Raw genomic sequence first — 27,238 nt, 5'->3', positions numbered from 1 at the left:
TTTCACCGAATAGCATGGTTTTGTTACTGAACCCCCAAATCTGGATTCACATGCTGGATGCACAGGAAGCCAGTCTCTGCATGCCTGGGTTTGAAGCAGAGAAAGCTTTATTATCGGAAGGACAGTCCGTGAGAAGGGCGGGGACCTTTGCCAAATCACCTTACCCAGTGGGGCCATGGCTGGGGGTATATACTATGGCGAAGGAAGTTAGGGCAGAAACTGGAAGGGCCTGGCAACTTCTTGGCATCATGTGCCAATCCCATCTTCCTGGAACCACTCGAGGGGCCCTGGCATGGCTCATGTTGCCTCCACACCTGGTGTCCGCTCTGCAACACCGATGTCATCAGCCAACAATCCCCCAGTCCTGTAACCAGCTTCTGGGAAGAGGGCCAAGGACAAGGTTAATGATCCTTGCGTGGACATGAAGTGGGTCAGCCTGCTCAGGAAGGAGAGTCGCCTGGTGAAGGTAGCACCGAATAAAGAAATACATGTCTGGGTTCTGCTTTTACTTGTTTTAGGCGTTGTGTTACCAGGCAGTGGATTGTGAATTCCTTGGTTCTTGACTTCGTGAAGGAAAGCAGTGGAGAGACCCATGAGAGGGTTAAGCTGCAGGAGGCTTTTATTTAGCCCACCTTAATGGGGAGGGTAGCAGTCTAAGTCATGGCCCCAAATATGTGGCAGGTTGAGTTTGTTCTCCTTGGTTCTTGTCCCCCAAAAACAAAGAATTAAAAGGCAGAGACACAACAGCGAGGCAGAGTGACCTTTCATTTGAGTGCACTCAAGGGAGGAGCAGGCTAGAGTGGAGGTAGACAAAAGCCCCGAACTTTTAGGGGAGGATCTATTTATCACATCCTAGCTGAGCGGTGCCTCTTTGACTGACAGGGTAGGTCACTTGATTGATAGCTCCAGTTCTACACCCATTCCTCTCGGTGCACGTGTCTTTTCCCAGAATGCACACAGTAAAGCCCACGGTGGAGTGGGAGCAAAATGGCACTTCTATTTTAATGAGATTACAATGAGGTGTGTTTTGGGCAGTCCTTAGTTTTGCTCCACACTGTGCCTGTGTTAGGAGCCAGTTGGAGCCAGTTTAGCCTGGACCCGTTAGGCAAGGAAGTTATCTCCCTGCAAAGTCTTTGTTGTCATCACGTGAGACCCCTACCTGGATGTCTTTTTTTTCCTTAAACATTATCTTCCCCTTCCCTGGCTGCTCATGTCTATCTTTCTACCTCAAATTATACATTTTAGTAAAACTTAAAACAATATCTTGTTTGCTGTCATGCCTCTGTTCATCCTTCTTAGGGCTTCTCCTGGGCCGGTTCACAGTACAGTTTAGGGAGGTCTTCCAACGTCTTTCCCAGGACACAGTGGAATCAGCCGGTGAGAGTCTCTTCCTGAAACACCTCCATATTTTCTTGACTCACATTTTTGGGTTGTATTGGAGTCCTTATTTTATTGGCATGTGAAGTTGCATTGTATTTATGATATTTAAATTCTTAGGCAGCATATCAATCTAGAATCAGCCAATCTGGGTTAGTCCTGACTCTGCTGTTTACTAACTGCTTAAGGTGTGGAAAAACAAGCCTCTTAGGTGCTTAGTTTCTTTATATATGAAATGAAGTATCAATAATAGACCTCTCATTTGGCAAGGTCATTCTGAGTCATGAAAATAAGATTCATGTAGTCATACATTAATGAACTTTATAATGTATTATGCTTAACCCACTTGTAGGCACTTAATATTGTTAAAAAAAGCAATACCCACCCAAGTAAATTTGAAGATCTAATTGGCTTTGTTAAGTGATTCATGAATGGGGCAGCATCCCCTCTGGCAAGTAGAGACGCTCCAAGGAATTGTGCAAAATGGAAAGTGTTTATAGGCAAGAGGAAGGCGGCAAGTTATTAGCAAAATAAAAGAATGGGTTGTTTCAGGCAAGTCTCTTTCTCTTAGGGGGAAAGGATGGGATTTTATGATCACATTGTCCCATCTTCTTTTAGGGCAGATGGGGAGGGCTTAGGTGACTGATTATTTCATCGGTGATGCTGACCAGGAAATTCCTGGCTGACTACATTTCTGAGGGAGGTTGAAACTGTAATTAGCTTTAAATATTTGGCCCTGGTTTGGTAACTTGGCCTTGCAGAAGTGACACTGTATTGTGTCTGTGTGCTTTTTTTAAACAATATATATACTCATATTAACTCAGGTGATGGCTCATTGTGTCATGGGGCAACCCTGTCCAGGAGGTCTCCCTGCGTGCTTGCTGAGACCTCAACCCGGGAGAGGTTCTTGACTCTGATAGAGAAAGAATTCTTGGACAGGTCAGAGGAGTGTAGGGAGGGAAGGAATTTGTTGAAGTGAGAGTGGTAGTGACTGGCAGCAGCCACGCAGGCAGGAGAGAGCAAGGAAGAGCAGAAGGAGGAAAAAAGTTCTTTGAACTCCTGCTGGGCACAGGGCAGATCCCCTGCCAACTCCTGGAGCCAGGGTCACCTGGTGTCGAGTGTCCGCTTGCATCTGCATGGTGTGGGAACTAAGCCCCTACCACCCTCAAGATTTGGGGGAGCCACAGAGCACTGGAGGGAGTGAGATTATATTCTGAGAACTTCCCAAAGCAAAGAAAGGAGGTTTTGGGGCAGGCTGCTAATGAACATACTCGCACAGCCGCCATCCCGTCTGGGTCACCCAGGCAGCGGGAACTTTCAAGCCCATTATCAGAGATCTTAGAAGCCCTTCCCTACTTGTCAGAAGTAGTGGGGAGAGAGAGAGAGAGAGAGGACTTATACTTAAGACTAGAAAATTGTATGAAATAGCAAAGTGACAAGGACATTTACCACTGGGAGAGGGGTCTCTTCTTAACCTCCTGGCAGGCTTGAAAGAGCATGGAGACAAAACACAATAAACTGAGCAATAAGGGGGTTTTATTTAAGGCAAAGTACTCACTCAAAGAAAGGGGAGTGTGGGCAGCCTCAGAAGACAGGTGTGCTTAAAGCCTTAGGATTTGGGTTTTTAAGGATTTCAAGAATGGGGTAAAGGGCCAAGGGACTGTGGTTTCTGATGTCTATCTCCAGTGATAGAGAATTAGCATGAGCAGTCCTCTAGATATGCTGTGAGATAAACTTAACAAAAGAAATTTATTGATCCTGTTCTTCTCCAAGACAGTGGTTGCCCTCAAGAAGTGGAAACGTATCATTTAGAACTACTTGCCCTGCCTTAAGATAGAGTCAGTTGTGTTTAAAATGAAATCTTAGCTTCAAGATGGAGTCCCTCCTGTTCTTCTAACTATAGCTCAACATTTTTCACCATAGTCAGGAAAAATGAATCATGGTGCTTGCCCCATGTTCCTGCTTTACCTCACTTGAACCCTCAAAGTGACTGTGTGAGGGGAACTGTCACATGTTAGTGATGGGGTAACTGAAGAGCTTAATGGCCCAGTCACAGGTGTTGGGGAGGAAGAACTTTCCTCTACCCTTCAAGGTGTCTCACCACTGGTCAAGAATCCAATTGACATGAGACAGATTAACAGGAGAAAAAAACAAAAGTTTAAATATGTACATATGGGGAAGCCCTGGGTTCCCAAGACAGTCAGGAAGAATGAGATACATGTATCTTCCTAAACCAAGGAGTGGGTAAGGGTCTGAGACTTCAAAGGAAAAGGAAAGTAATCCACTGGAATATAAAAAGAGTAAGTGTTTGGTAAACAAAACACTTGGTGGGCCACACAGAAACCAGGTAGGGGCACAGAGAGGAATTTGGACAGGCATAGCCCCATCCCTCCCCATCCACCATGCCCCGTGTATGCTGGGAGACAGTTCTCTGTGTTGGTGGCTCTCTTTCTGGAGTGATTCCTCCATCTAAATTCTTTTTATGTGGTTGTGAGGGAGGGAGGGCAGGTCAAAGTTTTCTTTCTGAGTCTTTTGGGTCTTGATGGTTTCTTAGCTCAAAATAATCTGCCTGTCACAATGGCACCTCTCGGGCAGCCTGCCCTTGGTTCTTGCCCTGGTATTGTGTGGTTGTATGGAGCAGACTGGGAGTGTGCCTGGGGGCCCCAGTTGTGACCGCTGGATCACGGCAACCTCTCTGTGAGTGGTAGCCAGTATTGTTAGTTACCTGGTAGTGCTCTGTGCTTCACAGAGTGTCTCCTCAGCCAAAAGTTGATGATTTCAGAGACATGCAAAGGCAAGCCCATGTGAATTGAAATCCTGGAACTTTGTTGAGTTTTCCTTTTAATTTAAAAAAGAAAAGAAATGCATGTTTAAATACCCTCAATAAGAAGCCTGCTCTGTGAGGCTTTGATAGAAGAAGCCTTCTATCAAAAGCACAAACTGTGCAAACTTAGAGGAAAATCACAGCCTAAAATTAATGCACATTGAGCTAATTTTATTTACTAGTCAAAGTTAGAGACTTCAGTATTTCAGCAATGAAAACAATGCAAATATGATATAGAAAATGCATAAAGACAGTTTGGGAACTTATGAGCTTTAATCCTTTTATCTATTGTAGGACTTTCTGGGACAAGTGTTTTGTACATTGGGGGAAATTGTTGGTTCACAGGGAAGTCGCCTGGAAAAGCCAATAGTGTAAGTATTTTTTTAAAATTCCAACATGAAATGTTAACTCTTCTGTTTCTGTTTTGTTGGTTTGGAATTGTCGAACACATGGTTGTAGACCAAAAGTGTGTTTTAAAATCTTATTTGAGACTTTTTTCTTCCCAAAATAATGTTGACATGTTTGTAAAGGATAATTTATATTTCAGCTGTCATACGGCTTGTTACAAAATGTTCACAAAATAGAATGAAATTTAAACAAGAAAATGTGCTGTTTTCTTTTTGGTTATACCAGTAATTCTCAGATTTTGTTATTTCTGAAAAAGAGATTTTACTCCTTTGGGGTAGGGACTATATGTAGCACCACCTTTAATAGTACCATATGTTTAATAAATGCATTTTTAGTGCTTGAGATACTGATAAGTTTTACTGTAAAATTGGTCTGTAAAGAAGACAGTGAGTGTGTAAGTGCCCAGAGAAGGCGGTCACTCAGAGCTACGCCATCCACCTTCTCCTTCAGTTCCTGGGATCGTGTTTTGTTTTCAGGTCAACCCCATGCATGGGACAATTCTATTTTCTCCAATTCCAAAGAAGGCAGACATCAAACTGTAGACATTTTCCCTGATCCTTCCCTCTCCCTGCCCTCCCACCACCCGCTCCCTTATCTCAGTTATTTGGGTTCACTTCACAGCTAACCACAATGTCAGAAGGCTTGGGGGATTTTGAAGTCTGTATCTTCACCAATCTTTTTAAAAATCTTAAACTCACAAAGTAAATGGGTCAAAACTCTCCAAATTTATTCCCCTGGACATCAAATAGTTGAAATGGCCAAGACATCGTTCTCTGTGTAAAACTGAACTTTATACTTAGTGTGTTCTTAGGCTACTAAGAAGTCTATGAATTCTAACTTCTTTTATTTCACTTGTTTTTCTTAGAAAGCTATTACTGAATGTCTGTTTGAAAACTTTGCCTATCAACTACCTTTTAAACATTCTTTCCATACACAATTTTCTTTCACATCTTCATAGAATTTGTAAGCTTATAATTCAAGTATATTTATGCCTACTTTAACAAGTCATTAATAAGTTATCTGTAAAGCAAATGCAAATATTTTATAACTATATAAACTTTTCATGGCATTGCCTAGTCTTTGACATAGGCCACAAAGATTCTTGGAATATCACTAAATCAGCCTTTTTCTTGCTGAACAAAAGAACAGTATATATAATGCCGCCACTAATGTCTTAACACCTTTATGAACTTTGAGGCAAACACAAAAGCAATGAAATACAGAATTTTTATTTCAGAGCAAGAAAACAGAGAACTTTTTGGAACCTGCATCCATATTTTTAAATTGGTCATTTTGCTGGGAATTTTTATCTGCTGTTATTTTCTCCATAAGAGGAAATCATAATTCTAATTTCAGAAATCTCAAATTACCTAGAAATTTTCCCTGTAGAAAATCATTTTTACAGTAGTCTTAAAATATGTTGAAAAGTTGATATTATAACAGTTGGAGTATGTGGTAAATAGAATCTAGTGTAAGATGTGGCCCTTGTTAGTCTGATTCAACAGTTCCCACGGGACAAGACCAACAAAACAAGCTCAGTCAAGGGGTGAAGACGCCTCGCCTAACGATTGGCAGCATATGCAAATGCTAGCAGCATTTGCTGGCCGTTGAGTCATACGCATTTTATGTAATCAGAAAGGATGAGATGCCCTTTAGATTTTTGATCGCCCCTGAGGATAGGGCAGCATGAAAGAGGCCAAAGCTTCAGAAACCTGTTCAGACCACATGGAGCTGTTGTAGCTACATGCTTCGCTCCATCTATAGGATCTTCTTCAGTAAAGTCAAGTTTATTGAAAGTGTTGATATTATAGCTATCTTTTAGAAAAAGGTGCAATTCATTCTGTTTTTTTTTTTAAGTGTACATACCTAATCTTTTATTTAGCCTTTGACCTTACCGAGCAGTCTTCTCAGGCAAATCAACAATAAGGAAAGGGTTAAAAGATGGACTTGCTGTGTGAGCGGTGGGAGATTTTTTGGATCTTTCTGAGTAAGTTTGTTGCTACTAAATGGATAATGATGGTAGAGCTTGAGTGCAGCAAAGAGATCGGTTCCACGAGAAAGAAGCCGAGAGCCAAACTTATATATACTGCAGAGTGGTGACCCGTTACAGGATTCTTGAGGTGAAGAGAGCAGAGGAATGAGATGAGAGAGAAAATCAAATAGGGAAGCAAAAGTAAATGTGAGTAGCTTGCTGGTGGAAGGATATTTTTGATTTATTAATTAAAGCACCCAGTAATACACTCATGTGCTCTCACCTGAGCAGTTACTCCAACCCAGGTGAACCCTGGACTGGGGAAAATAAAGCAGCATTTTTCAGTCTCCCACCCTCTTGCTTGAGAAATTACTGGCTTTTATTAAAAATGCAAACTGTGAGAGAGGCATATATGTCTAGGGACAGGAGGACATGGGGGTTGAAGAAGGTGCGCTGGGCTGAGCGTGCTGTCAGGGGCTCTTAGAAGAGACAGCTTCTATTCACAGGGCCTTTTGCTCTGTTACCTCAACCTCAGTGAAAAGGAATCGAAACCACATGCTTTTTATGTGAAAAAGCACAGTTGGGTTGAGAGAGAGATGTCAGTGCTATTTGTGTGGAAGTTTCATCTGTCTGTAATGTCGACGTGCCCCTCGGAGCAGCTGGTCATGCTGTCAGAGGCACTCAGATTCCACACTCGTCTGTGCCAAGCCCTGCTCGGTGACATCCTTGTCCATGCACTTGATTTTTTAGACCAACCTAAAGGACAGATGGTGGGGAGAGATCGGAGGGTTGGAAGACATGGGACAGTGCAGTGGACAGAATGACTTTGGAAGAAAGGATCGAGCCAGGGACAGTACTGGAGCTGACGAAGGTCAGGGAAGTGTTTTCTTTCCTCCGATGGGAAGCTTGATGACATACATAACTTATAAGATTCCATGTTTTATCACATTGTATATAAAAAATAGTGGAATATAAGAAAGCCTGGCAGCAATGATGGAACTGTGCACAGTGGGGAAATTGGTAGTTAACAGGCACGTCTCTTCCTCACGGTCCTCTCGCCCCCAGCACGTGAGCCCGCCCTGGCCAGGGGCTTAGCTTCCTAGTTAAAGAGAACATTGTAGGAAGGTCCCTACACGTCCTACTGTTTCTCATGGTCCGTTCCTCATGGCTGGAGGTAGAAACCGGATTTGTCAACTTCCCTGCTGCAGCCATTACTTTCGGCAGCCTTGTTAAGGAGGTAGGGGATTTTCCCTCTCTGGATTATATGGGATTTGGAACTGTAGCATAGATACTGTAGGCTTCAAAATTCTAGCACCATGGGTGCTGAAGCAGATAATCTAATCTACCCACAATTAACAAAATTGACTCATCTTGGATTTAGAAAGTTTTCCTTTGTCCCAAATATTATGTATCTCAAATAGCATCATCCAAGTGATTCGGTGCTTATTTATACATTTGTTTTGGAGATTTATTTTCCAATTAGTTTCCAATTTATTTTCTAAGTTATTAAAAAACACTCCCTTGTTATTCTCCCTTTAAGTGGCCTGGTTTAAATTATTTTCTGTTAAGGCATTAGAATAATTTCTTCTAGTTTATGAATTGCAATTGTGTTATAATATCAGAGACATTATATGATGGTAACTATAAAATTTGGAGATTTAAAGCAGACATACTAGAGTTTAAAATTATTTATTATTAACCAAGCCTTTGAAATTTTAAATTATGTTTACTATTACAAAGGAAAAATGGTTTCTTGTTCATAGCCTCATATACCCTATTAAATGATCAGAATTTGGATTTAAACTCATCTTTTCATTTTCTATGTTTCAGTTATTGTAATTTTTAAAAATAGATTTTCTTATTTTATTGAGATGCCCTTTAATGAGAATAAAAATTATTTTCATAAGTATCTTGTAGGAACTGAGGTGAATTTTTTTGAGTTTAATGTTCAAGAATTTTAAATTTACTTTTCTAATAGCAGTTCATGAGTTTCACAATTTCCAGCAGTCTGCTTTCTTGGATTCAGGCTTTGAGCAAACACATTTCTCATATCTTAATTCCATCATACACTTTGGTCTTTTCCCTGAGCGCTCCTAAAATGTGTCTTGTGCTACTTAATTTGCCTGCAACATTTGCTGTGTCTTCCTATGATTCATAGGCTCCTCTCTTTAGATCACCCCATTGTTACTTAGCATTATCCCCACTCAGCAGTGTGTTTTCTCATGCTGTGAGATTGTAGCCAATTTTCTGTGTGATGCTGTCAGAGAGTCTTACTTCTTCTATCTTTAGGGATCTCGGTGATGGATTCAGCAAAGCTTTCCAAAATGCTAGAATGAGCACCAGTTTAAGAAAGATTGTGTTCTCGCCTCCGGGAGCAAAGCGTTTGTTATGTTCCTCAAGTAAGAGACCTGTTTGTTCCTGTTACTCTCATCCAGGCCTGACTGGTTCCGTGGGACAGGATAGGGCAAGGAGGCAGGGGCTGGATGGGATTGAAGGATTCTTACTCCGGGGAGGAGCGTGCACTCCATGGGAACTGAACACCAGCTGTTTGGCTGAGGGAAAAGATCATGTTTGCAGGCTGGCTGTATAGCAGCGTGTGACCCAGGCAGTCCTCAGTCCGTAAGGAGCAGAGGGAGGGTCCGAGAGTGATCAGGCAGTGTCCTGACAGGTGTGAGGAGTACAGGCTCAGGGACCTGGGGGCAGGTAATAATTGCCAGAGCAGCTCGCAGTTGTCAAAGGACAGAGGAACTCGGGCTCTGACCTAGGGTTCAAGGACAGATGGCCCAGTAGATGCTGAAGTTAGAAAAGAAACTTGGGGAGTGGTACAAGGCAGAAAAGAAGCTTCGGACTAGGGCAGAAGATCAAAATAAAACAGGGCTTAAGGGTTGAGAAAAATCTGACTCCTATATGGCCCTGTTGTGAAAGCTATATTGTGGCTGGGAGTGCAAGTAGAGATGGAGTCAGTGTGAGAAGGAAGAGGAGGGAGAAAAGGACAGGAGAATGGTTAGTCTTGAAGGTGAGAAACACAACAACTTACAAAAAAGCAGTGCATGTCTCTATTGTGCAGCTTTTTGCATGTGCAAATATAGTTGACTCTGGGTCAACTGCTGACCTTCAAAATCATCTTGACTTTATTAATGTCCCTGCAAATTAGATTGGTATTATTATACTTTCTGGTTTATTTTACTTGGTTGATTTCAAGGATGACCTTCAGATTTCTTGCACAAGTAACTGGGTGGAGGGAGGTACAGTATTCTGACCAAGGGAAGATTATCCACTACTGGGCATGCACAAGTGCTTAGTAAGTTTTAGGGACAGATGAGCCATTCAACCATGTACTGCAGATTCTGGTGTTCACCCAGAGTATACATATTTGCAACAATTCTTTTGTGTGTGTATTTGTCTCACGTCATTGGGTTAGATTGAAAACTGGTGGAAAATTATAACTGAAGGAAAGAAATCATTAGACCTGGTCTGTGTTATTTTAGAAGATGGGTTCTAAATTAAATGCTACCTACATTTGTTGAATAAACCTTCCTAGTTTAGCTTAGTTTTAATATCATATGGGTTTCTAAAGGGTTACCCTTTGTATAGGCAATGTTTAGAAATCATGTTGGAATAAAGTCTTTCAGAGAAACTACAACTTCCTCTAGAGTGAAACTTATTGCTTCTTTCTCCTCTCTTGTGTAGTATAATTTGCTGATTCTGGGACTCAAAATGCAGGCTAGGAATGTTCTTTCTATAGTTAAGCAAACCAGTAGGTGAGAAAAGACTTTTATGGGCCAGTCTTGGTTGGAGCTCTAACCCATTAATGAGATGAACGTTTGGAACAAACATTTAGGCATTGTCTCTGTTCGTGTACCTACACTCAGTTTCCCACTGCATTTATGATAGAATTCAAGTACTAATACTTGCTTTGTCCTCAAAGCAAGTGAAAGTGAGCCGCAGATTATTTTTTTTATTAATACTAATGGTTAACTTGATTGGGTTCTTCGAATGCGTCCACTGCTATTCTACCTGCTTTACACAGAATGACTTCTTTAACCCTCATGTAACACTGTCATGAGGTAGGCAGGCATTGTTATCCCATTCATTGGAGGAAGAAACTGAGAAAAGGACCCTGGAGAAACCAAGCTTCAAAGAGAGGGCATTTGGCTCCTGAGTCACACGCTTAACCATAGGCACTATATCGCCTTCAACAAATGAATACACTGGAACTTAGTACGGTTCTGAAAGAAATCTAAAATTATTTCATTTCTTATTAATAATGCAAAAGCACTTGCCTAAAAATCAGGAACATCTCTGGGTGGTGAGAAGAGCTTTCCGGGGACACCCATTCATATTTCAAGATGGGGTTCCCTCTGCCCACCTCTGACCCTACAAGTCTTCCTGAGGCACAGTCCAGCACCCCAGTTTCTCCTGAGGTAGAAAGTGCTCATCCCTACAGAAGTTCCTGCTTCTTGCTTCCATCTTGGATCATGAAGACTTGGCTTCCACGGGCTACTCCAGGCTGCATGGAATGTGCACTGAGGATTTCTCTTCCCTGTGATCACTGACAAGACAGCGGTTACCCTGAAGTGAGGGGATGTGTGGCCTTCCAGTGCCAGCCAGTCTCCACCCCAGGGGGCTGCAGCCACTCTTTCTGTGATGAACTAAGTTGAAAGGGCTCTTCTCCAAGTATTTTCTCAGCACCAGCATTTTCTTTTTCTCCCTTTTTAAAATTTTATTTTTATTCTATTTTGATGTCATTAATGTACAATTACTTGAACAACATTATGGTTACTAGACTCCCCCTATTATCAAGTCCCCCCCCACACCCCATTACAGTCACTGTCCATCAGCTTTGTAAGATGCTACAGAGTCACTACTTGTCTTCTCTGTATATACTGCCTTCCCCACGTCCCCTCAGCACCAGCATTTCCTAAGTAGCAATACTATTGGCACTTAAAAACACTTCCATATCTAGTTTTGGAAAGAATTAAGTAGGTATATCTTATTTTTTCCCTGATCTTCTGGACAAGCATCATTTTGAAATCATGGTGTGTTAATAAGGAACCTGCACAGTGTTTTCATTCTTGGTCATTTCTTCCAGTTGTTTGTGCACAATTGCTTACTTCCATTTCTGAAGACACTGGGCTTTTTATCACTTTCTTCCCTTTCAAAATTCAGGAGGGAAAGAGATTAAATATAGTATTGGTAGTTTTATTTATTTTTTTTAAAAGCCTGTGTGTCTTAGCCTCGATCGGGCTATGGTGCCGGTTTAGGTACAGGCGGATTCTCACAGGGCAGCAGGCTGCCTGGAGAATAGATTCTAGTAAGTGAAGAACCTCAATGATCTTTTCAGGCCTCTGTCTGCTTGGACACCAGTATTGATTGGACCCTCTGAGTAATAACGGAGACTGATCAATTGAATCTCAACTCTTTCCCAATTTGCGTAAACTCTGATGAAAGATTCTAAACATCAAGGGCAGTTTAGTAAAGTGACATTTGCAAATACATAGAATCCAAAATATATTTTTAGTCATTTTCACAAATGTGGTCAGTTTTTAACCTAAGTATACCATGTCGAGCTAACTGAATTGTTAGCGTCTCCCAGCATCAGAAGAAAGGTTCTTTCCCCCTTGTCTTCATAATATTTTGTTTATTTAAGATTCTCTATTGTCCATTCTTAAGCAGATCTACTTAAAAAATAAAGGAATACACAACAGATTCTGTTCTGTTCTTCTGAATTCTGTGACCCAGGACAGGTGTGGGTCCCACAGCCTGCTGGTGCAGAGCACCTGAGCGGCTTCCTAAAATTCAATCAGGAGGCTAAATGCTTCCCCCATCCTTTCTTCTTTTAACAATTGTGAAAAGGCTTAAAAAGAAACCATTGTATCCTCTGTACTGTAGACACCTGTTGTGCCTTGTACATAGTAAGAATTCAGCAAATGTTTATTGAACTGAATTTACCAGAATAATAGTCACATGTGTGTTTTTCTTCTTTGTTAACTACACTAAATGTCTCTCCTACAGATTGTGTCTCAGGGTCCTGGGACTTGGAACAGAACTTTTATATTACAATATTGCTGCATTTGCATTTTGCTACATTACAAATGCACAGTATACTTTTAGTAGTACTACTAACCTAATATTTCTGTAGAGAGTTGAATGGATCTAGTTCATCACAGGCAAAGTAGTTTAAAAACCTTTTTTGACATACATGGTACTTAAGAGCTAGGATCACACTATCTTGTCACTCATGGCTTTTAAAGAAAATCTCTATCTCCAAAGATTATGAGCAGTTTACTTTGTTTTAGCTACTGAAAAACTGTGTATCAAACCATTGATTATGCTCACTATGATTCTGTACCATGATAATAATCATCTTGCTTTCCTTTTAATGTCAACATTTATATTCTAACTCTAAAATGTGATCATATTTAATTTGATTATAATGTTAAAAATTACAGGGTAACAGATGGATTTCTTGATGAGCACAGTGTTTCAAATTTTAAACAAAAGTTGCAGTTGCTGTTTTCTGGCGTGACATTTTTACTAGTGAACATAGTGTGTTTCCTTTTGTGAGAACTGGTTTAGTAAAATCTTAGAAATGACATTCTGTTAATATTTTAGAGATAAAACATATTGCAAAGAAAGATAAATGCAACTGATTTAAATGAAATGAGTAATTAGGTTTGAAAAACTGCTTGCATGGGTCCTTTATATTTGCCTTTGGAAATAACATAATTTCCTCTTATAATTAGATCTTGAAAGAAAGCTCATATACTAAAAGTCAGTTCTACTTCACTTGAATGTTAATGTTAGAATTTTCAATTATTGGGCTATTTATGTGGCTTTGATTTTTCTTTGCTTAACAAGAAAACATTTGACATCTTATGTCATCACCTCCTGGTATTTTCCTTCCCTGTGTCTGCATGCATGTGGTCTGAGCCCCACAGGGTCCCAGTTTGGAACCAAATGGTCTGGTGACACCCCGGACGCCTGGGCACCAGCCCAGCTTCAGCCTTCAGTGCTGTGACCCTCGTGGGCATGTTTCCCCTTTCTCCTCATCGGCTTTTCCAAAAGGTCATAAATAACCCTCTTCAAGGCCTCTATGTCATACACTTTCTTCTGATCACTCCCAGACAGACTTGCCTTTTTATTCTCAGAGAATCCAATACCATAAATAATATTAGTTCCTGTATTTACTCAGCACCCTATCAGATTGCACCCAGAGCTTTTGATATATTATAGCATCGGATATTTCCTCAACCTAGCAAAATAGAGATTATTAATTATATTGTACTGATGAGCAAAAGAGGCTCAGGTAAATTCCTTGCCCAAAATCAGGAGAAGGAAGACAGGAGCTGAACTGCTTTTAAAAACTCAGGTTTGGCCCTAAAGTCATTCTTCAGTTTTTTGTTGGCTACAGGTGGGATTGACATTACCCTCCTCCCTCCTGCCTTTGTTGAGCATATGGTTTCTTTTCTTCAATAAACACTTGTGTCCATCTGTGCCCTGGATTCTCCTGCACACAGGCATCGCTCGGGCCCTTCGTTTATCTGTGGCCTCCTCCCGCCACCCCCCAGACACACGGCTCTGCTTCTTTCTCAGGCTGTGAGTCTCCCTCCATTCTTCCCATCATGGCGGAAAATATTCAAGGACTTTTCTTGTACAGCTTCTCAACTACCGCTCCCTCTCCATGCTGCTCTTCCTGACCCCACTCGGATGGCTTGCTCGGGGCCAGGCGCCCTCTGTGCCGCATCCACCGGGTGCTTGCGGTCCTGATCTATTGCGTCTTTCTGTGGCATTTGGTGCTGTCGACCACCTTGTCCCTGAAACTCCCTCCCTTGGCTTCCCTGGCCCCGCCTCTCCTAGTTTCCTCCTGGCCCCCTGTAGAGTCTGCTTCTTTACAGTCCTGAGAATGGCCTCACATGTGCACAGAGTGCTGGGTGACGTTTTTCTCCTGGCAGTGTCCCTCACATTGATTGGAGTGTCAGATGTGTGTGTGATTCACAGTTTAAGGCCTACAGCCTACAGGGTGTGTTACTCTGCACGGTCTCTTTAATGGCCCTGATTTCAGCTATCACCTGTGTTGCTGATGCTCACATCTTATGTCATATTCTCTCCCTGGCCCCAGGGGCATATGTACCTGCCTATTGAACATAGACATCTCAAAGAAATCCCAAACTGAGTATGCCCCGAAAATGAATTTATCATTTATACCATCGAAATTCCTCTTGCGCTGTCCTTTCTCTTTTTCTTCCCACTGAGCTCCTGGAGGCTAGTGAGTGTACGTTCTTCAACTTTATCTGTCTCCACTTCATAGCACAATGCCTATAACAGGGTAAGCAAGCAATACATCTTTTTCAAGTGATTATATTACAGAAGCCTAGAGAGTGCTAGCTGCCATGACTTGCATGTAAGTAGGTAAATATTTGTTGTGTAAACAAGCAAAGGAATTGCTTGTTTGTATTGCAGTTCTGTAAAGCTAAGTAATCTATTTGTCTGTAGCTATTTTGCTATTTGGACCTACAAATACCATGAAGTATAAAATGTTATTTTCATTAGTATTTCACTGTTGAAAGAGCACTTTGACTATCATTTGCATATACTAGTAACATCAGAGCAAGAAATATGATCATAAGAGACTTAAAATATGAGATAGAAGACACATTCATATACTAACCAAGAAAAGACATAGTTTCATATTAGGTTTACTTCCTAGATTAAAATCATTAATATTGATGAATACAAATGAATTTTTGCATGTTTATTTCTGTATTGTATTTTGCATTTCCCTGCGGGGGCACGTTTCAGTTATTTGTATGACGTTTCCCCTGTAAGCTCTAAGCCATTTACCTTCACAATTCAAATGTACACAGAACTGATATGAAATATTTAGGTGCTACCAAATTGTGGTCCAATATTACATAAATACTTCATTGTGCCATGGGCTAACTTTAAGAATTCCATTAACATTTTTTTAAATTTAATTTTTAAAAAAGAGTTCATCTGAACCGTTTGCTTGTTGCTCCAATCAAAATAGATCAACTTAACATGAAAAAGGTGTTGGTTTACCTTTCATCCAGTTAAGAATTAGCCCTTGTTTTAGTCTATGCTTCTTTCCCCAACCCCTCCAATTCGGACGTTTGTTAACTGCAGTTAAGAGTTGGTAAACTTTGTATTGAGGATTATCTCTTTATTCCATTTCCTTTAAGGTAAAACACTTAGAATCCTTATTCTGCCCCTTTAGCTGCCTAACATTCTGTATCTTGGACTCTCCCTTTCTCTGTCTTCAGTCAATAAATGTATTGAATCAGAGAATTAGTATAATAAACAAGTCAGCACTAAGTTTGCAGAGAAGGCATGCTACTGGTTTAATTTGTTACTCTCTCATACATTCATATTGACTTGCATTATTTAGCTAGGGGCTTCTGAAATCACTTTATTAATTGCAATTCACTTCAACAAATGCTTAGAGAACATAAGATACTGTATCTCTTTAGGTGCAGTACCCAGAGCTGGCAATGCAAAATCTCCTCTCCTAGATCTCACCGCAAACACAATAACTATAATTTGTTGAATGCTTGCTCTATGCTACATTTATACACATGGGATATTTGCATTGCAACTGCATTATCTTCATTTCTGAGATGTGGAGACTGAGTTTCAAGAAGATTAAACTTGTTCAAAGTCACAGTCGTTAATTGATGTATCTGGGATATAAACTCAGCTATATGGAACTTCCAAACAGGGTGTCTGTGTGCAGAGGATCAATGTGCCACAGTAGGAGTAACTGCAAGGTAGAGAGGGAAGAGGAATCACTCCAGGTGTGAGAGTCAGAGAGGCAGCATTTGATTTGGGCTTTGAAAACTGAAGAGGAGTTGAAAAGGTGAATGGTCTAAAGATGAATCTAAGGTCCTAAATATTTTAAATGTTGAGAAAGGCTGATGAGGGAGATGTGTTGAGGCAGGAGACATTTTATGTTACCCTTTTAGTGATGAGATATTGCCTCCAGCTCAGCATAAACAGATTAATTTTCTGAAAAATATTAAGCCTGATACAGCTCTTCATAAGATTATTGAAAATGATGTTTCAGTTTTCATGTTCTTCTGCTTACATAACTAAAATTATACTCTGTATATTTTTCTGTGACTTGATGTTTTGCTCAGAATGGCTTGTGAGAGCCATCCTATCCTATGTGATGTGTGAATGTATGAAGCTCTACTTCACTCATTTATTTCAGAACCATGTTTGTGAATTATAAGTACATTTACCTGATGACAAGCTGATGGACTTTTTGTAGTTTCTAGCTTTTTCTATATAAGCAGTGCTGCAATAAAAATTAATATGTGTCTCCTAATTATATGCTTAGGAATGGAATTCTGGGATCCTCGGAGCATGTACATTATGGGAGGGAGAATTTTGGCCCTCATGACCTTTGCCATCTGGTATGTTACACCCATGGTTATGTTACTTATGTGGCAAGAGGAAGTTTGTAGGTGTTATTAAAATTTACTGATCAGCTGGCTTTAGGATAGGGAGATGATCACGAATTATCTAGGTTAGCTCAGTGCAGTCACGTGAGCCCTTAAAAACAGAAGAGAAAGGCAGAACAGGAAGTGAGAGAAGTGCAGGAGACGGGGAAGTCGCAAGGCACGGGAGGGATCTGACCGGCGTTTGATGTCTTGAAGATGTAGGGGCCACATGGAAATCATGAAAAGGATATGAATTCTGCCAACAACTTCAATGTGCTTGAAAGTTAATTCTCTCCCAGATCCTCTAGATAAGAACCCCGGCCAGTGGACACTTGGATGTCAGCCATGTGCAGCCCTTAAGCAGAGTCCTCAGATGCTCCTGCTGGCATTTTGACCTACAGAACTGCCCAGTAAAGAATGGGCGTCGTTTTAAGCCCCTGAATCTGTGGTAGTTACAGCAGCAATAGGAAACCAGTACGTACTTTGGTTGCTGGAAGTGGGATACTGCTATGATAAACACCCAGAATTGGAAAAGTAGCTTTTAAATCAAGGAGGATGAGAGAATTTTGAAAAGCATGTAGGGAAAGCTCAGACTGCTTTGTACACATTGATGACGTAGGCAACTGTCGGCTTACCTAAATGGGAAAAGACCCTCAAAGGAAGAGGTTCAATGTCAGGGAAGTGTACCCCAGAGAAATGATTGAGGATGTGACTCTACAACTTGTGCTGAAACTTCAGGGGGTTGTAAAAATCAAACTACTCAGTCACGCAGAAGTCTCTTTGAAGATGTCAAGTATGTGACCCTTAGGTCCCCTCAGCTGTGTTAGCAGGAGCTAGAAATTGAGACAGATTATCTAAGAATGACTTGTGGAGGAGCTTCTTATCTAACGGAGCGAGTCCCCGTGACATCCAAGAGACCCGCAAAGCTCTCGAGACTTATGCCAGCACAAACACTGCTGGCTTAGACGCAAGGAAAGGGGGAAAGAAGTGAACGAAGGCTGTTGGACTCCCGCTCTCCCCCGCCCCTGCCACACAACCCCATTCCGCTGGCAGAAAGCAGGCTGATAAACTACTCAGTTGCAATCTTTTGCTCCCTTTCATAAAAGATGAAGAATGACCCAGAGATCGGAGCTGCAAGCCATGGAAAGGTACTCGGGCTGGCGATTCCATTTTACCTGATCCCCTCCCCTCTGTTTGAACCAGGACGTCCCTAACTGTTCCATGCTTGCCTCACCATTGTACACGGGGCACAGGTCCCCTGATGGGAGGAGATGTGCTCCGTGATACGAGCACCCAGAGCCTTAAACGCACACGATTTAGATGATGATACTTGGCATTTTGGAGCTGATTATCAGATGCTTATTTAGATGAGGTTTTGAATTGAGTCGATGTTATAATGGAGGAGCCCTCCTGGGACCTGTGGGGTGGGTGAACGCGTTTTCATCTGGGAGGGCGATGACCATGAGGCCTTAAGCGTGGACTGTGGTGGATAAGATTTGCTCCCCGGGACCCTCGCACTCTGTCATGCCTGTGGTTAGGCTATGTTACATGGCAAAAAGAACTTTTCAGATGTTATTAAAATAGCTAATCAGATGACCTTCAAATAGGAAGATCATCCTGGATTTTGTGGGTAGATCCAGTGTAATTATATGATCCCACAAAAGCAGAAGAGAATGTCAGAGAGACTTTGTGATATAATGAGTTCTAAGAAATGCGTATTTGGTCATTCAGATGACCAAATATATATTTCCCAAGTATATTTGGTCTTCATCCACAGTTCCTGAAAATACTTCAGAGCCTTAAAGGTGAAATGGGTGTCTTGTCAGGTTGATGAGAGACTTTGGGACCCAAGGGCAGGGGCTGGAGGTGGAATCAGCCAATGGCCAATGATTTGGTCAATCATGACTATGTAATGAATCCCGCACAAAAACCCACGAGAGGAGCATATCACTCTTTTGTATCTTGCTTCTCTTTGGGAGAGAGCTTCCGCACTTGGGGAACCAGAATTCTCCCACCTGCCCCCGCGCTGGGCCCGCAGCTGCACAGACACACACACACACACACACAGTTGGAAAAAGACTTGTAGGTCAAGAAGGACTCAACTCCTTAGTTGCTAGCTTGACGATGTAGGAGGCCAACGAGAAGGAATTATATTCTACATCTTGACAATCTCAAAGATCCTGAAAGCAGGTTTTCTCCCAGAACCTCCAGGAAAGAACTCTTAAATTTTAAGGAAATTTTGAAAGAATTCACCCCTGAATTTTGGCCAGACCCTAAGTAGATTTCCTTGCTGTGCCAACTGTACTTCTAGCCTCTGTGACTGTGAGGTAGTGAATAGGTGTTGCTTTAAGCTGCTAAATGTGTGACACTTTGTTATGACTGTTATAGCATTTTCAGATTTGTTAGAAATTACCAAATTGTTTTCTAAATGGCCCTTCCAATTTGCCCTTCATGGCAGTATAAAAAGAATTCCATTTGCTTCTACTTCTTATCAAAATTTGATATTTTTTTAATATTTCATTTTTGTCAATATGTTGTATATTTCAAATAGCATTCCTCTGTTTACAATGTGATGTTTGAACATATTTGTGTTTATTGCCTATTTGTTTTCATCATCTTCTGTAAAATGCCTCTTCATGATTTTTGGTCATTTTTTTCCTTGTAGACTGTTTGCCATTTTCTTATTTTAAAGAATTTTTAAATGTATTATTGATACTAATATTTTGTTTGACTTTTGAAAACATCTTCTAGTTTGTGACTTTTTTTCTCTTTCTTTATGGTGTGTTTTGATGAACAGAAATTCTCAATTTTAATGTCAATCTTAGAATGATTTCCCTTTTCATTTGTACTTTTATATTGCTGGTTACAGAAATTCTTCATTATCCTGAAGTTACATTTTCTTCTCAGAATTTTATATTTTTGAATCATGATTTTAAGTTCTAGATTTAAAAATATTATGCAATCTGGTATTCTCAGAATAACTTCAGTTGGCCATTGTTGTATTATTGATTGATTGATTGGCTTATTTTTTATATACCATCTTCAGCATATTAGTGTACAGTTAAGTGATGTTAAGTATATTAACATTGCTATGAAACAGATCTTCAGAATTTTTCCAACTTGCAAAACTAAAATTATACCCATTAAAAAACTTTTCCTCCTCCCGCCACAAGCCACTGGTACCTGCCATTCTTCTTGCTATTTCTATAAATTTGACAACTTTAGGTATATAATGTAAGTAGAATTATACAGTATTTGTCCTTTTGTTATTGGCTTATTTTACTGAGTATAATGTCCTCAAGGATTACTCATGTTGTAGCCTGTGACAGGATTTCCTTCCTTTTTAAAAATGAATAATACTCTATTGTATGTATATATCACATTTTGTTCATCCATTCATCCAATTGGACCTTTGGATTATTTCCACTCTTAGCTATTGAGAATAGTACTACTATGAACACAGTATGCAAGTATCTCTTTGATACTTTGCTTCCAGTTCTTTTGGACATATAACCATAAGCAGGATTGCTGACCATATAGAAGTTACACTTTTAATATTTTGAGGAGCCTCCATACTGTTTCCCCAGCAGTTGCACCATTTCACAATCCCAGCAGTGTTCAGAGGTTCCAATTTCTCCACATGTTCACCAGAACTTGTTATTTTGGTTTTTTGTTTGTTTTTCTTTTTTGATAGTTTGGGGTGATACAGCATTGTGGTGTTGTTTTGCATTTTTCTGATGATTAGTGACATTGAGCTTCTTTTCACATGCTTTTTGGTCATTTGTATGTCATCTTTGGAGAAATGTATTCAAGTCTTTTGCCCATTTTTAATTAAGGCTTTGTGATTTTCCCCCCATTGAGTTGTAGGGGTTCTTTATATTTATTAACCTTTATCATATACTCTGGATATTAACCATTTTATCAGACATATAATTTTCAAATACATATTCCTATTCTATAGGTTGCCTTTTCACTGTTTATACTGTTCTATGAGGTACAAAAGTGTTTAAGTTTGATATAGTCCCATTTATTTATTTTTGCTCCGCTTTTGATGTCATATCCAACAAGTCAACACCAATGTCATGAAGCTTTCTTTTATATTCTCACCTAGAAGTGTTATAGCTTCAGGTCTTGAGCTTGAACATTTAGTCCATTTTGAGTTGATTTTTATGTATGGTATAAGACAAGGGTCCAACTATATTCTATTCTATATGAATATACAGTTTTCCCCACACTAATTGTTGGAGATGTACTTTCCTCACTGAGTGTTGTTGACATCCTTGAAGATCATTTGACCATATATGTAAGGGTTTATTTCTGGGCTCTCTCTGCTTTTTCGTAGGTCTGTTTGTCTATCTTTATGCCAATAACACGCAGTTTTGATTACTGTAGCTTTGTTATTTGTTTTGAAATCAGGCTGTTTGAGTCCTCCAACTTTGTTCTTTTTCAAAACTGTTTTAGCTATTTAGGGGTCCCTTGAGTTTTCATATGAATTTTAGGAAGACTTTTTCTATTTATTTCTGCCCAAAAAAATGCCACTGAGATTTAAAGATAGGGATTATGTCCAATATATAGATTTGTTTGGGTAGTATGAACATCTTAACAATATTAAATCCATGAACTCAGGATGTCTTTCCATTTATTTGTGTCTTCTTTAATTTCTTCCAGCAATGTTTTATAGCTTTTATTGTAAAAGTCTTTCACCTCTGGTTGATTTATTCTTAAGTATTTTATCATTTTGATGCTATTATCTATGAAATTGTTAATTTCTTTTTTGGGTTGTTAATTATTAGTGTATGAAAATACAATTGATTCTCTTAATGTTGATTTTGTATCTAACAACTTTGCTGAATTTATTAGTTCTAACAGTTTTTTCTTTAATGTGGCATCTTTAGGGTTTTCTTCATATAAGATTATGTCATCTTGCACACAGGAATAACTTTAATCTTCCTTTTCAAATTGGATGCCTTTTATTTCTTTTTCTTACCTAATTGCTCTAGCTAGAACAACCACTATGATGTTGAATAGAAGTAGCAGAGGTAAGCCTCTTAGCTTGTTCATGATCTTGGAGCAAGAGCTTTCAGTTTTTCATCATTAAGTATGAAGTTAGTTGTGGGTTTCAATATATCACTGTTACTATGTTGATGTAGTTTCCTTCTATTCCTAGTTTGTTGAGTGTTTTTATCATGAAATGGAATTGAGTCTTGTCAGATGCCTTTTCTGCATTCATTGAGATGATCACCTGGTTTTGGGCCTTCATTTTGTTAATGTGGCATATCAAATTGACTCTGATATGTTGAGGCATCCTTGTTTTCCAGTAATAAATCCCACTTGGTCATGGTGTATATCCATTTAATATGCTATTGTTAAAGCCAGTTAGCTAGTGTTTTGTTCAGAATTTTTGCATCAATATTCACCAGGAATATTGCTCTATAGTTTTATTTTCTTGTAGTGTCTTTGGCTTTGGTATCCAGGTAATACTGACCCCATAGGATGAATTTGGAAATGTTCCCTCCTCTTCAACTTAGAGTTTTAGGAAAATTGATATTAATTCTTTAATGTTTGGGAGAAACTCCTCAGTGAGGCCATTTGGTTCAGAAGTATTCGATTACTGATTCAATCTCTTTACTAGTTACTGCTCTGTTCAGATTTTCTGTTTCTCAGTGATGTAACTGGTAGATTGTATGTTTCTAGGAACTTATCCCTTCTAGTTTATCTAATTTTTTGGCCTACAATTGTTCATAGTATTCTCTTATAGTCCTTTAAATATATATATATATATATATATATATATATATATATGTATGGTTGGTATTGGTTCTAATGTTCCCTCTTTCATTTTTTATTCTATTTATTTGACTGTTCCCAAATTAACATTGCTCAATATAAAATTGCTCAACAAAAGGTGTACTCTCCTTTTGTAGTATGGTCAGTTCTTGCCTTATATGTTTTAGAGCTGTAATATTTGATGGACACAGTATTGTGATTATTCTATCTTCCTAATTGATTGAAACTGGTGTTATTACACAGTATCTATTTCTAGCAATCTTTTAAAATATAAAATCTTTGTTATTAGTGTAGGTACATTGCTTTTCATCAGGATTAGCTTTTTGCCCCATAGTATATCTTTTCATTCCTTGCTTTTGAATTTTCTAAATCCTTAAATTTTGATGTCTAATGAACTTGCTTATGGATGGATTTTATCTTTTTATATAGGATTTCAATCTGGATCATTTAGTTCACTCACATGTACTTAGTAACTATACCTCTGGGTTTATTTCTATCACCTACTGGCTCCACCCTGTTTTCATATGTTTTCTTTGAATTTGTTGTATTTTTCAAACACCATTCCACAGTTTCCTTTTCTAACCTTTAGATTATAAAGTGTTCAGAAAATTGCAGTTTCCCAGAAGTTTTTAAATATATTTACTTCATTCATCAAATTCCGTTTACTTATAGCATATTTTTGTTTTCTTCCTTAACAACAAAAGAATATTGGAAAACTTTAACTTAAATTCTCACTGTCCTGATCAGTGCTGTCATTATCATTTGTACTTGCTATTTCAGTGTTTAACATTACTATTACTGATTTATGGTAAATATTTAATAAGATGCATCCATATTCACCACGTCCTTTATTGTTTCTTCTTTCATGTCAGTCTCTCCTACTGTGATCGTTCTCCTTCAGTTTGAAGTCCATCCTGGAAATACCACAAGCAAGGGTGCTTAGCCAAAAATTCTCTCAATTCTTACTTGTTTGAAAAATGTCCGTAGTTCATGCTTGTTTTTAAAAGAGACATACACTGTGTGTACTCCAAGGGTGACAGTTATTTTCTTTCATACCATTGAAGATATTTTTTAAATTATCATTCAGCCCCAGTATCCCTTCTGAGGGGTCAGCACTAGTTTAATATTGTTATTTTAGTAAGCCATCTGTATTCTCTCTGGCTCCTTTCAAGAAGTGCCCTTTGTCTCAGTATTTGGTCATGTCCCTATCATGGGTATAGGGATAAATTTATTTTTATTTATGCTGCCTAGAATTCATTGGTCTTTTTGAATCTGGAAATATATTTTTTTCCATCAGTTTTAGAGATTTCCTAGCCCTTCTGTCTTCAAGTATTTTTGCATCTTCTCTATTCATTCTCTCTTTCCTTCTGGATTAGATGCATATTAAATCTTTTAACTTTGTCCTCCATGTTTCTAAATCTCTTTATAATAGTTCCCAGGTCTGCCTCTCTGTGCTGCATCGTGGATAATTTCTTTACATCTATCTTTCGGATCACTAATTGTTCTGCAATGTCTAATCTGTGGTTATATGCAACCACTGAGTTTTCTAATTCTATTATTATTAGTTGCTAGAAGTTCTACAACTTTTTCTCTAAATATTCTTGATTATTTTTATAGTTCTTTGCAAGTTACTCATAATTACATTTTCTTTTTTCTTTTAGGTATATAGTACATACTTACATTTTGCACACTGTGTATATTTCCAGTATTCTATGTTTGATTGTGCAGGAGACTCTAACACATGGTCCATTTTTCCTTCAGTGTTTAATGATATTTGAAAAAACTCATATATATTCTTTAATTTTTAATGTGAAAATATTTTGAGACATAGTTAGAAAGCAAACTCTTCCAGAGAGGTTTTGCCTTTACTAAGTACATATGATTGCGTTACTGAAACTGTATTCTTGCTTTGAAGTTTTTGTGACTATCCAGGTAGTGAAAATTAAGGCAGCAAGTTGAGATCTGAATTTTTAGGAGACATTTTTTTCTCTTTCATTCACCACCAAGTGTTTAGGGGCAAGGATTAATTTTGTAGGTTCTTCCAAAGTGAATGTTTGTATCTAATTTCATGCTACAATCAGGCAGTATAGTCATTGTGATTCAAGCTTTATCCTGTGAGTTGGTCATTTATTGAATCCCCTACCTGGGAGTCCTCCCACCTTTTTTGTCTCTCGTCTTTATGCCCTAAGAATTAGTAAAAAACAAGCCCTGGATCAAATTCTCCAGGATCGCCTCTGTGTTTCTGGCTTTCCATTTTCTGATTCTGACAGGCTTTACTTTTTTGTCCTGTTAGCAGAACATTTATAAAAACCTTTTTCAAATTTTATTCATTATTTTAAAGTATTTTCAGATAGATGTCCAGTCAGGGTGTTTAGTTAGCTGTGATGCTGAAAATGTCAATCTGGTGATTCACAAATAGATAGAAGGAAAAAGAAGGGTACAGCTGGATTAGAAAATTTAAATGACTAAAGATGCTGGAAGGATGCTAAAAATGATGTGTACTATTCTAAGAAAAAAAAATGCAAGGATAAATTACTTGATCTCTTGGTCATAAAGACCTGGGGAAAATGGAAGCTCCTGACATGCACAGTTCCTTGAATAGGGGTTAAAGGTTCGAGAAGGCAAGATTTTATGAGAGAGAGCTTCCTGCACATGCTATGGGATGGCACGTTATGCTCAAGACCACGTGGTGCTCCCCAGAAGAAATTTTAGAATAGGAAGAAAAAAAAAGAGTAGAGCAGTTTTACAGTAAGTTTAATTTACATTGATATATTGACAACTCAGAATGTGGTAATTTTCCAATCTCTTCCTTTGTTCCCAGTTACGACACGAAGTCTCCAGTCCCTTTACACGTGGGGAATGGGACTTATGTCTTTATTGCATACATGCTAGCTAGATTATCTGGGATGAATTATATTCTTAAGGACAAAAACACTTGTTGGGCTCTGATACCACAATTTGTAGTTTCCAGGACAAGCAGAAGAGTCTGAACTCTGATTTGTTGTAGGACAAAAGAAGCATGAAGTATATCTTTAGAGCATTAGGATTATGTTTGGAGGATTCTCATGGCCTGTCTCTCTGTACCCTTAAGTAAAGTGGGGAACCATGCACACACCTTGCATTTTCCTCACAGACTTTTCCCTTGCAGGTAGGTGTAAGAGCATAAATATAGCAGAGACACGTAGAAAGAGAATTGGGAGTTTTATTTTGCTTATGTATTGTATATTTTCCTTACATATTGAGCACCTGTTATGTGTAGATACCTCCTTTGTTGGTTTGCATGAGGTTTATGTCATAAGTGTTGCACCTACAGAACTTAAAATCAACTTGAGAAAAGAAAGGGTAAAAACATGCGATTGTAACAAGTTAGGGATAATTAAGTTCTAAACCTGTGGTACTGACTTTACTACAATAGGAGTGGGGAGAAAGCTGCGCTTTGTGTGAGGTTGACCGGGGGGAAGGTTTCCTGGAACAAATGGAACTTCCTTTGGGGATATGGAAAATTTATATTTATGTGGGAATAGGAAATGAATCACACACGATAGTATGTCAGGGAGTGGGAATGGGCACAAAGAAGGAAGAACTAAACACAAAGAATAACTGTATTGATGAAAGGAGAAAGAAAGACTGAAAATCAAGGTTAGAAATAGGCTTTAGTCACATAATAGAAATCTTACAAACCATGGGAGAAAGTTTTATTCTATTATAGACATATTGGTTTGGATTATATTACGTATCACAGTTAATATGAAGCTACTGAAATTCTTGGGCAGAGGACTGACATGGAAGTGATCAAAGTTTAGCTTCATCAGGAAATGTAGACTATAAGATACTAAATGGGATAAATTTATGGGATAAACTTAAGGTCGAAACCTGGGAAAACCCTACCTATGAATAGTGTGCTCTTTATTTGGTTATTTAAAAATAAAATATGTATTAGTTTATATTACATAATTTAAAATATTAATGGGCATAAATGTATTTTTTATGACTTTAGAGGAATTCCAGGGAAGAAATGTGGCATGATCATACTTACAGCAGAGGAATTAAACTGCTGCAGGGTAAGTAAATATTTCTTTGGTTTAAAAAGTATTTCCAGCACTTCCTTGAAATGGTATTTGTGAAACTATATTTAAATGTTTAATTTTTAAGTAATTTTAGCAAGAAATAATAAAAACGATGAGCTCTATAATTCTATTATTTATAAAATACCATTTTAAATATTTAGTACTTTAACCATGGAGGTTACATTCCATAGTCCAAAAAAGGATAATCGGTTATTTTGACAACCTTTTTAATGAATAGAAGTTATTAAACTAATACCTAATGCCAATATCATTTGGGGGGGAGCACTAATAAAAGGAATTGTCAATGGTACCAAACAGTTCAGTTCTTGCAAAAATTCTG

General features: G+C 38.9%; 1 protein-coding gene across 3 annotated transcripts in view; it reads left to right on the top strand.

The window, feature by feature from the left end:
* CPNE8 (copine 8) overlaps window positions 1–27,238 on the top strand; it is a 164,185-nt gene that overhangs the window by 62,035 nt on the left and 74,912 nt on the right. For 2 of the 3 annotated variants that reach the window (XM_036889385.2, XM_036889386.2), the window contains exons 6-7: window positions 4,496–4,572; window positions 26,829–26,892. In XM_036889385.2, the coding sequence (XP_036745280.2) occupies window positions 4,496–4,572; window positions 26,829–26,892 (141 nt within the window). The remainder of the gene's footprint in view (window positions 1–4,495; window positions 4,573–26,828; window positions 26,893–27,238) is intronic. The other variant, XM_036889387.2, reaches the window with a different exon arrangement.

This window comes from Manis pentadactyla, chromosome 14 (genome assembly GCF_030020395.1).
Source record: "Manis pentadactyla isolate mManPen7 chromosome 14, mManPen7.hap1, whole genome shotgun sequence".
NCBI classification, from domain to species: domain Eukaryota; kingdom Metazoa; phylum Chordata; class Mammalia; order Pholidota; family Manidae; genus Manis; species Manis pentadactyla.
Note: the sequence above shows the minus strand (reverse complement) of the source record. Positions and strands in the feature narration are given on the sequence as shown.